The sequence below is a fragment of the Oreochromis aureus genome, linkage group 15 (assembly GCF_013358895.1).
Source record: "Oreochromis aureus strain Israel breed Guangdong linkage group 15, ZZ_aureus, whole genome shotgun sequence".
Classification (NCBI taxonomy): domain Eukaryota; kingdom Metazoa; phylum Chordata; class Actinopteri; order Cichliformes; family Cichlidae; genus Oreochromis; species Oreochromis aureus.
In genome coordinates, this window is record NC_052956.1 from 14,292,724 (window position 1) to 14,304,382 (window position 11,659).

General features: G+C 40.9%; 1 protein-coding gene across 1 annotated transcript in view; it reads left to right on the plus strand.

Moving 5' to 3' along the window:
- Nucleotides 1-10,800, plus strand: part of kcnk3a (potassium channel, subfamily K, member 3a) — a 49,889-nt gene extending 39,089 nt beyond the window's left edge. The window contains exon 2 of the mRNA XM_031730250.2: nucleotides 8,256-10,800. Coding sequence (XP_031586110.2) covers nucleotides 8,256-9,181 — 926 coding nt within the window. The 3' untranslated portion in view covers nucleotides 9,182-10,800. The remainder of the gene's footprint in view (nucleotides 1-8,255) is intronic.
- The last annotated feature ends 859 nt before the right edge of the window (nucleotides 10,801-11,659 follow it).

An 11,659-nucleotide genomic window follows, 5' to 3' on the forward strand; every position in this document is an offset into this window, starting at 1 on the left:
GTTGTAGAGAACATTCCCCAATCTGCTCAGCGTTTCAGGGATGGTGTAAACGCAGATAAGGGTGACGTCACGCTGGGATGCCTCCTCTGGCCACCTGTACGTTGAAGAACTAGGATACCCATATACGGCTGAATATTGTGATTGTGTCAGAGCACACTTCAGCTTTGCAGAAGGAATTTGTTTACAGATCACGACCGCATTACACACTGACAGCCATTCCCTCTCAGCGCAAATTATTACAACTCTTCTAGGTACACTGCTTCAGTAGGTCTATAGAAACAGGTGGTTTTTGTATGCACATCCAAAGCTTTTTGCAGTTTTTTCCACTCATTCACTTTTGGGTAGTTCAACACATAGCTAGATAAGAGGCACTTCCTCCCCCCAGGACTCATGGGCTGGGTGTCAAACTACTCAGCCTTTTATGGTGCAACATGACACACGAGGTGGGCGGGGCTAGAGTAATGCAAGGCATGTCAGGATATCATACTTGTAACTAGCCCTCTGAGCATCTGCTGTGTTTAGCATGTTAGTCTTTATATTTACAGCATGTTAGTGGAAAACTCCTTCCAAAATGCACATGTTGTATAAATACTGTAAGGCTCTGGTGTTACATTGTGAGTGTTTCCTCTCAGCCTCTTGTTCCCCCCAAAAATTAATTAAAAAAAATCTTTAATTTTGTCTACAGTTACATAACCACACCTCATCTTTAAGAAGTAATTTTGGAAACCCTAGTAATCATTTTTCTTTTTGCGGGGTGAAAGAGAACCGAGATGACAGAAGACAATCTAAAAAGGGATCGTGTTGGCAGAATCTGACCAATCACAAACATGGGCGGGTCTGTTGGTAGCAGAGCAGCTAAATTTCACAAATGATTTTAAAATAGAGAAATATAATAGTAAAAAATATGAAAAAGTTAAACATACACACAGCTGCTGCAGCCAGATCAGCAGCTTTTATTATTTTACCTGCAGCCTCGCTAGAGTTTCATAACCTGAGAGTAATGAATAAATATAAAAGACAGAATTAAAATTTAGGGTTAATGTAAATGCAAATTCAATACTAGGTCAAAAAGCACAAATCGCTGCTTTAGTAACACAGTAACGCAGCATGCTTACGGGAAAGTAACAATAATCTAATTACTTTTTTTTTTTTTACAATATTAATCCCTTACATTACTCATTACTTGAACAAAGTAATCGGATTACAGTAACGCGTTACTGCCCATCTCTGCTCACAACTCTCATGATGGGTGGCTGCCAGGTGGTTGCAGACCAGATCATGTGTAGAACACAACAAATTGTTGTGAAACTGTTTGGAACCAACAAGAAGAAAAAAAACAGTCAGGCAATAAAGTTGCGACTAATAACTTATATTTATTACTGAACCTGTTCTGGGAAGCACAAAGACTTTTAGATGCCCTTGATGGGTCTTTCAGGATCAGTGATGCCATTTTCCAGAGACCTGATTGGTCAGTAGGCAGCGATTTCATACCTGCTGATTTCTAATCGAGAGTGTGACCGCATCTAGAGCAGATAAGGTCTGCAGCATAAGTTACTATGACAATATACCCTGGCAGGAAGTGAACTGCTGTTGTAATACTAAAAATTGGATAGGCACAAATCCTGCACCGTAGCAGCCTCTGTGTACATATGGCTCACAGTCTGTGAATGACATCGTCTTTCACATGACAGACATTAATGTTTTATTTTGGTTTCTGGCCTTTGTTTATTTATTGTTACACATTTTACTAAAGAGCTATTTTAAATTTTACTTAAGTAACTTTTTAGATAACAATCTTTTATGCCACACAGTAAATAGGATAATATGCTAATTTTGTCAAAATATTAGCTTAAAATCTGAAATAATTCTCATCACAGTTATTAAATAGACCATTCAAATGCTTCACATGCCTCTAAAACACCTTAACATGCTACCCACCAAACAGCATCATTTCCTCACACTGAGTGCTTCTAATTTATTCAATAATACAAAGAAAAGAAAACCAAGTCCTCCACTCGTTTCACCTTTGTCCCTCAGTCTTGTATGAAACCATACACACACATACACAGAGAGAGAGAGAGAGAGACTGATGAGTGCACTACCAAGCTTGGTGCTGCCTGGGCTTCAGGATACAGAGATGTTTAAGGACGTTATCATCAGTCGCCTACCCTAGAGAGTGTAGTGCTGCCACCAGCATCTAAGTAAAAGACTCCATATCCTGCATCTTTTTACATATATGGTTGTATTTGATTTTTGTGAAGACACTTTACCTCTGTGGTGAATGCTGTGGACTAGTTGCATGCAGCCTATCCTTACAAATTACTGACAAAGAGCCCCTGATAAATGCACCACCTCTTTGAGAATCCCTTCCCATTAGGTGAGCTGATGAATAGGTTGTGCTCCTCGTCTTGCTGGCGAGAACAAATTGTGCCTGGTAATCAATGAAAATTTAATTGAGTGACAGAGAACTGGAGCCCTGGGAGCTGCATTTATGCCATTCTTTGATGTATTTTCAAAGCCCGTTTTTACCCCTGCCTAATTAATCAGCGTAATGAAGACTTTAGATGGAGTTGGGAATGCGGTTAATGTTTTGTTTAAGAAGCAGGAAGGAACTGTATACACTGAATTGTTATCTGTAAAGGCAAACTAGAGTCAGAAATGGGATATGACAACCAGCACCAGTTTTGCATTTGCATTGCTACAGATGAGCAGTGTTGGAAGATATCAAACATTTAATTTGGAAAATCTGATTGAGGGTTAATATGGCACAGCACTGAATAAAGCTGTGTTCCCATCTGCTAAAGTGAATACGGGAGGATTAAAAACTGTGAAATGAATTACAGGGTAAAAAAAAAAGTATTTCAGGCCAGGATTGAAATCTTGAAATGAAACCTCCAAATTAGAAAATGTTGGCAAGGCTATCACCGGGGAATATTTCGCTCTGCAGAATGATTTGTTTTGGAGCATTTAAATTAGCACTAACCTGTTGCTAGAGGCATTAGCTTAAGCGACTGGCTGTAAATCCTGATTCTGCAATCAGAGGCAGCAGCGAGGAGGGTCTGAGTGTATGGTGCACCTGTGTTCTGCTGAAATTCATTAGCCTCCCGTGCCAAATAAGTATTTAGAAAACTCTTATCTCCTTCCACAGTTATGCAATTTTCAGATTTTCTTTCACATGATAATTACAGGAATTGGGTTACGAGACAATCAGCCTCGGGATACGGCAAAAGCCTTCGGTGCTGGTTTTCTATCATGCAACATTCCCAACACAAATTGAGAATCTGAGATAATTTTAGCGGGGGATTAGTGTCCCACCTCCCCCATGATCAATCCATCAAATATGCACAAACAGTTGTGGCAATTTCTTCATAACGACACTGCCAAATTGAAACTAGATCTTTTCTGGATTAATACTTCAGTTTCAGACAGTCAGGGGTTGTTCAAACAAAACCTCTTTATCTTCTATTGTTTTGTGACGGATGAGGCTGCACCTTTCCTCTGCCAGTCACTGTAATCCATGCAAACAGAGCGAACAGCCCTGCTGCCTTCCCCTGCGTGCCAGCACAAGCCGTGGAGACATCCTGTCTCATGATAACTTTGTCACTGTTTGGGGGCCTTTCTGAAGATGATTTTGTCATGTGCGACTCTTCACTCTCTCACATGGTGATAGGACTGCTGGCGTTGTTGCCTCCAGCTCCCGTGTGTGCCGGTGACGAGTGCCACTGTCACTCTGGTCATCCCCTGTCTCAACAGGCCACATGCTCTTTGTGACAGCTCCAAACAGGCCTGCAGCTCAACCTCTGTGCTCACCTGAGCATACACTGCTCTGCTTACTCCATGATGAATGATTAATCAGTGCATTCATTTATCTTTACTTACAGGTAAAAATCTTAAAAATCTTTCCTGATTTAAATTCGGCCACTCCTTTCACGGTCATCTCCCTAAGGAGTTCTGCAGCACATCCAGTGCTCCTATTTTTAGATCCCATCTTTTGGGAATCCCAAACGTGACTGCTGCACGTGCATATTTGCGATATGCACGTCCATTATGTCAGAACAACCACCCTTCAACTGAAATTATATTTTGAGGAAAGAGAAAGAAGTCACATGAAGCGAAATCTTGTGAGTACCCTACTCAGAACGCAGAAACCAAGAAAGCATTTTAACTTTAAAAAACAAAAAGGGTAGAACATTTAAAATAACAAAAACTAAAAGCACACAATGCTAACTGGCAGTCCAAAGTAATATCATGTCCACAGGCATCACAGTCGTAAACGAAATGCTCAAGAAGCCATCATAGCAATGACTTTTTCATCACTTTCCTCACTATAAATCGCCTTTAACTGGGTCCAGCTCCACATCCAGTCAGTCCCAAATTTCCCAGTCCATTTTGCCACTTCCTCCTTGTTCCATTGGGGCCCCACCCTGGTGAGTCTCTGTGATGCCCTCTGTGATGTATCGATCCCACTGTGCTACTACTGCGCTGGACTCCTTTTATATCGGGTGACTGAGCAGGTGTAGGTCATTCGTTGAATTATGAAGATGCAAGTTGGAAGTAGTACAATTTTAATTTTTTAAATAAAAGCATGCAAATAAAAGAATAAGATAAGATAACCTTCATTAGTCCCACATGTGGGAAATTTGTTGTGTCAGCAGAAAGTGGACAGTGCAAAGTTACAGTAGCAAAAATTAAGAAAAACACTGGAATAGGATAAGGTAATAAGAATAAGAATAAACAGAACAGAATAAAATACAACGTTGTCAGAAAAAGACAACTGCACTTAGTGTTACTGCACATGTGTGGATGTGTGCGTACAAAATATAAATAATCAAAATCAATATTAACGAAACCCACAACATAAAATCACAGACAAGATAAAATATTAAAGTTGCTTCCACACTATGACAACACTCCTGACCTTTCAGAGTGCTGTGAGTGAGCACACAGTGACACGATGGCACAAGGCACAGCTAAGGTCATTCACGGCATATGGATGATACAAAACGCACATTCACAGTCTCACCTACAGGGATGCATTTTACCCTGCACAACCCTATGAATGTAAAAACAACAAGCATGCTCCTGGTCAAAGCTGTGACCTGATGGCGCCTTTGCCAGGCTTGGACATTTCACACTTTTCCACTGAGACTGATGGTTGGTTAGTTTGTTGAAATCACATATGCACATGTGCTATACTGCAGCACCTCGAAGAGGCTAGTGGCTACATTTAAATCAGGAGTTATTTTTTATTTTTATGGGGAAAGCCACAAAACCCTGTATGTCGCTAACATTTTAAAGGAAGAAACACACTCAGGGATTTCACCCCAACATCTTTTCTTGCACTGTGACTAATTATGTTAACTTTCAATAACTTCTTCTTCTTTTCTTTTCTACTAGCAGTGTGCAGGGCCTGAGGGGACAGTAATAAATAATTTCAAATGCAGAAGTAAGTTTGAGCTGCACCTTCTGAAATGAAAGTAATAATGAAAAATTTCCTTAGAAGGTTATGACTTTAATATATATGCATAAAAAGTAACACTGAGATGGAAGTTCAGAGGGATGGACTGACCATATGCATTTCTGATTAGCAGCATTTGTTGGAGAAAAAGCAAGTCAGTAGTCAGTTATAATAATGGCAAATGCACATGACTGATTACTGCACTGTACAAACGTCTCATTTCATTACATTTTGGTAGAAAGATGGTGCAGCAATGTATTGGAATGTGTGCAAACATACAGTATATATGGCAAAAACAGAGTTTGTATAATTCTAACAAGCTTGAAAGTCAATATTTTGGTGTGACCACCTTTATTCATCAACACAGCCTGAACTCTCTTAGGCAAACGTTCTTCTAATGTCTTCAAGTACTCTTCAGGAATAGTTAAACAGGCTTCTTGAAGGAGATTCAAAGCTCTTCTCTGGATGATGGCGGCCTTTTGTTCTGCTCTTTGTCAAAATTATCCCATACTACTTCAATAATGTTGAGGTCTTTGCTTTGGGGAGGCCAATCCATGACTGATAGTGTTATGTTGTGTGTTTTTTCTATCCAGGGATCCTTCCACTGCACTGGCAGTGTGTTTGGGTTCATTGCCATTTGACAAATGAAGCCATTACCAATCAGATGCTTTCCACACAGTGCCGCATGGTGGATCAAAATCTGACAGTACTTTTCTGCCAGCTCTTTGGGAATCAACTGGGTTATCGTTGTCATTTTTCATAGATTCAGCTAAAGCAATGGGAACAAATTGTGTTATTACAGGTACAAATATTGGGCTGAAAATGTGTAAAAAAAAAAAAAAGAGGAGTCAGTGTGCAAAGAAAAACTTTGAAAAACTTGACAGGAAAGCCTGGCTTCATGGAAGCAAAGTGTAAAGAAATTAAAGCTGACTCAAGACTTTCGAACAGTACTATATATTGTAAGAACTGAATACAGCATACAGGACGAGGTATAGCAGTAAGGTTGAAACATGTTAGTGAAAAGAATGATTTAAATATCCTCATAGGAACGAAGCGTGATTGGAACAGAGAGTTAAAAGATAAACAACTTAAGTTGTGTCCTTTAAATGGTTTATAAAACAGCAACCAGTTTGCTTAGTTAGCTCTGTAATTGCTTACAGAAAGCAAGAGAAAAATGGTTCTAATAGGTAACATTACAAACTTAGTTTTTAAAAGATTAACATAATAGACGGCTGAAATAGAGAGCTAAATGTACTGAATAAATAGCTGGCCAGATAACATGGATGAACAGCTGAAAGTGCTGATTAAATGTTTGAAATCGTTAATTCAAATTATTAAACTGTTTAAGCAGTTTGTTAGAAGTATTGGCTGAAAGCAAATAACAGTCCCGGAGAACAGCTGGAAAAATTATTGCAGGCCTAATGGATAAACTGTTGAAAGATCTAAAAGTAAATTATTTAACCATCCCAACCAATAAGTGATGGAATAATAGTATGTGTGCTGCACCAGGAATGCTAATTTTATTCAAGTTTAAAAGCACTCCCATGCAGATATTAAGCTCAACCTAAGGTCATCAGTCTCTTACTTAGAAAAGACTGCAGTCAGAGGTAATTTCTCTGTCTTTGGAAAATGTGATAAATTTCTTTGTGGGGATGAGATTAAAAATAGGCAAAGCCACAAAGAAGCAAGATGTCCTCGCACTCGGAGAACAGGTCAGGTTTTTCCTTCTCCTGAGAGATCCATCAGTCGTAATGACTCTCATTTTGGCGGCACAACTGGGAAAGCTTTAAACATATTTGGCACCAGACAGACAGATGGTTCAAATGCACGGATCAGCACGGCAAAAGAACCAGAGCCTAAAGAATTAAATCAACCCAGGAGTAATTACATTCAACTATTGGTCAGCCCGTTCCACTTGCCTAGCCTGTTGTTATCGGGGACGTCATCTTTCGGCCCCGGCGCGCAACAGGTCCTCGTATTGGGAACATATTTCACGCTGTAATGATGTTGCTTGCAAGGGAGTCATATCCTGCTGGGCAATAATAATGAGAAGATGATGTTATGACACAAAAGGCTGACAATTAACCTGAAAATACATCCTGAAATTTGGGAGCTCCATGCTCTGTATGGATACAAAATCTCTGAGTCAGGCCATAAAGTAGGAGGTAGTGTGTGCTTGCAGGCCATTTCAGTGAGTACACATCTCCCTGACAGTATGTTTATACAGTAAGTGGTTTATCAGCTGCTCTCTGTTTTATGTGGGATAAATTACTGGAAAATTTTCTCCCACTTTTTGATATTCTTTGTGCCATAGATACTTTTTTGGGGGGCTTTGACTGTTAAAGGCCACAATGCTGAAGAGTTTCTATACTTTGTGGGGCAAAAAGTGGTGTTATAGAAACAAACAAAAAGACCAGTATGTTCACACTACCCTATGGTGTCCTGTTTATTTGATCTGGAAAATGTTGAGTCCTAATTAGGTGCAAATGTACTCATTAGTTGAAGCCACTCTGCGGACACCGATTGTCAATGAATTATTCAAGCTCTCTCTCTCTCCTGTACGCGACATCAATACTCGGCTCTTCCCGCCACACCGCTGTGCATTCTCATCTCCAATTGCATACTGCCGCTGTGAAATGAAGGGTTTTTGAATTCATCAGAAGAGCTGCTCAGAGAATACAAATCATTCATATCTTTCCTGCCTCCAGCCTTCTCTTCTCAGACCCCTGTCCTCTGCACTGCAGATTTAATTAGTTCTGCCCCAGTAACCCTGCTTCTTTCTCCCTCCTTCCCTCAGGTTATGGCCATGCAGCCCCCAGCACAGATGGAGGGAAGGTGTTCTGCATGCTTTACGCCCTCCTGGGCATCCCTCTCACCTTGGTCATGTTCCAGAGCGTGGGTGAGCGGATCAACACGTTTGTCAGGTACCTGCTCCACCGCCTGAAGAAGTGCCTTGGAATGAGGTGCACTGAGGTCTCCATGGTCAACATGGTGACCATCGGTTTCATATCCTGCATGAGCACGTTATGTGTGGGCGCACTGGCATTCTCCCACTTTGAGGGGTGGAGTTTCTTTCACGCCTACTACTACTGCTTCATCACGCTCACTACCATCGGCTTTGGGGACTATGTGGCGCTGCAGAATGAGCACGCTCTGCAGAAGAAGCCTCAGTACGTGGCCTTCAGCTTCATCTACATCTTGACAGGTCTGGCCGTGATTGGAGCGTTCCTCAACTTAGTAGTGCTGCGCTTCATGACCATGAACGCCGAGGACGAGAAGAGGGATGCTGAACAGAGGGCTCTACTGGCCCATAACGGTCAGGCAGGCGGACACATCAACTGCTCCGTAGACCCGGCCTCTCCTTCCTCCACGCATTCTGGGTGTGTCGGCGGAGGGAGTGCGGTCGGAGGAAGCGGGGGAGGCGGAGCGGCAAGCCGGGGTCTGCGTAACGTTTACGCTGAGGTGCTTCATTTCCAGTCCATGTGCTCCTGTCTTTGGTACAAAAGTAGAGAGAAGCTGCAGTACTCCATACCCATGATCATCCCTCGCGACCTCTCCACTTCAGACACCTACATGGAGCAGGGAGAGGCTTTTTCCAATCCCCTTCACTCTAACGGCTGTGTGTGCAGTCTGCAGCGCCACTCGGGCATCAGCTCAGTGTCCACGGGGCTGCACAGCATCAACACCTACAGAAGACTCAATAAACGCAGATGTTCCATCTAGAAACCCAGAGGACTTTGTGCATTTAGATGAAGTCCCACTTGAAGTGAGGGAGAGCCCTCCTACTGTGGTGCGAGATTAGTTGTGGACACCAAGGGAACTCTATTTGCATCCTGAAGAGATGGACTCTAGACGTTTGCCTCTTTCTGGCACTGAAGCGGATGCATCCTTCAGACTCCAGCCATGTATTTAACTTCCATTAATTAAGCACAAACCGTTTGGCGCCAACATTGTTACTGATGTTACAGAGAAATGACGCTAATGGTTGTTTTAGAAGCATTCGTTACGCAACTATTGCTGTTAGAAGACAGGGAAAAAAACCACGTGCATCTCTCTGCACCTCTGAATATCGAGTATCTTAATATTGAACTCAGTATTTTCTGTGCTCATGAGGCAGAACTTTATGTTTGAGTATGAAAAGGGACAAAATACACTGTGAGACACACTTTTAAGAGTGAGTAGGGTGTACTAACTGTATAAAATCCCTGCCAAGATATATTTTATTGAAACAAAAAACAACTTAAATCCACATTTTCCAAAATAAATCTTTGGTTGTAAGAAGTATGCTCACTTCAGTGAAATTAAAGCTTGTATATATTTGGACACTAGTAGGTGTTATTGAGGGAAAGCCTATTTTTTCAGTGAACGTTTAAAAGATAATCGATCTCAGTGTCTCCTGTGTGTCTACAGTTCAAGTTTAAACCAAACTTTCTGCTCTGCTAACTACTTTCTTTTCTCCATCCATGAGATTAAACCACTGTGTAGGTGCTTAAATGACTGAGAATGATTGAGCAGGTTTGCTGAAGAACATTTTGGGGATCAAACCTGCGACAGTGTCTTCAACCACTAAGGCCTCCCTGACAGCCCATTCAGACTTCTCTGCAAAGCGCTGTGAATTTCTTTTGCAAAGTTTCTTCGTGTGCATCAAACTATCTTATGTACATGTTGCTTGTCATATGTTTTCATATAGAACAACTATATTCTCATAGTCTAAATTAGAGCATGCGAGCTCACTTACGTGTAGTGGAAAGTCATTACTCAGTGCTGCACCTTAGAGGACTGTCGTACATGCTTTCACATACACTGGATCTCAGTGAACCATTTTTTTAATGGAGTCACATTATGTTGGCGATACACCCCAATTAACTCCTCCCGCTTTACTACACAGAAATGTTGAATTCAGCACCCATGACTGAGAATATCAGGCGTCCACCTCACTTACTGATGGCCTCACAGTTTGCACCTCATGCACTTATGGAGTCTTTGCTCCAGCCCCGTCTAAACGCACTCGGCTCAGCTAGCTGAGGCCTTTATGCAGTGCTCACTTTTGCTTCAGTCCTCTCTGAAAGAGTTTTCTTACATAATCTTTAGCTTATTATATTTTAGTTTAGTGGTTTTACTTTACAGAGTGTCACATTTCATCCTTTTTTTGTACTGGAATGTTCTCATTAACTGCAATATGCCTGTTAACATTGTTCAGCATCTCTTGTTAACCGAGTGATGAACAGTCAGCTTTGTGTGTTACTATACATTAACATTATGTTTTTTTCTTTAACTATAATAAAACATGATTTAATTAACACGGCTCTCATTTAATAATCTGGTAAAGTGTCTTAAATTTGGTCTTGTCGCTTTTGGTGTATTATTTTAATTTTTAATCATGATATTGGTGTCGATCCAATACCAAGTAAATACAGGGCTGGTAGTGTTGATACCAGTACTGATACCTTTAACCTATAAAGGCAGCTTATATATGGGAGAGCAGTGTCTCATGATTTTTGAGATGAATCATCATCACTTGAAAAATCTGCTAACACATTTTAATTACCAATAAATCCACACAACAAAACACACTTTTGAAAATATGTGTAACACAATTTTTTGTGTGTGTTACAGTGGAGGTATATTTTTTCATTTCCAAAAAAACCCCCAAAACCCCGCAACCTTGCCACTGCAACCTGGACATTTCAAAAGGAAACTGAAGGAAAACAGTCTCTATTTGTTTTTATAAACAAGGGTTTGTAAACAAGTCAGTATTTTCCATGCAAACTATGGGCGACGGAAGCAATCTGCCTGTGACTGAGTCCAGGGAGATTTTTGATGTAGCCAGAGCCATTGAATGGACTGCACAGTCGCATCATCTCCATTCACTCCAATGAACCTTTTTTTTTTGTTACAGTAATGCCGGCTCATGGAGCCTCATAATAATTCAACTCAGTGCATTCTATTCAACAGCTCTGGCTCTGTCCAGACAAATCCTCACATATTTTACTGTATGTATACATATTGATGTAATCGCATATACAGTTCCATCTGGTATGGTAATATTATAAATCAATGCAGTTATAGATGAATGTTTATCAAAAATCGACAGTCGCTGGTAAGCACTGTATTGTGTGACAAACCCAAGTCTGAACGATCGCCGACACGACTGACTTACTCAATGGTTCTGGGTGTAGCACCATATACCATTTCGAGACC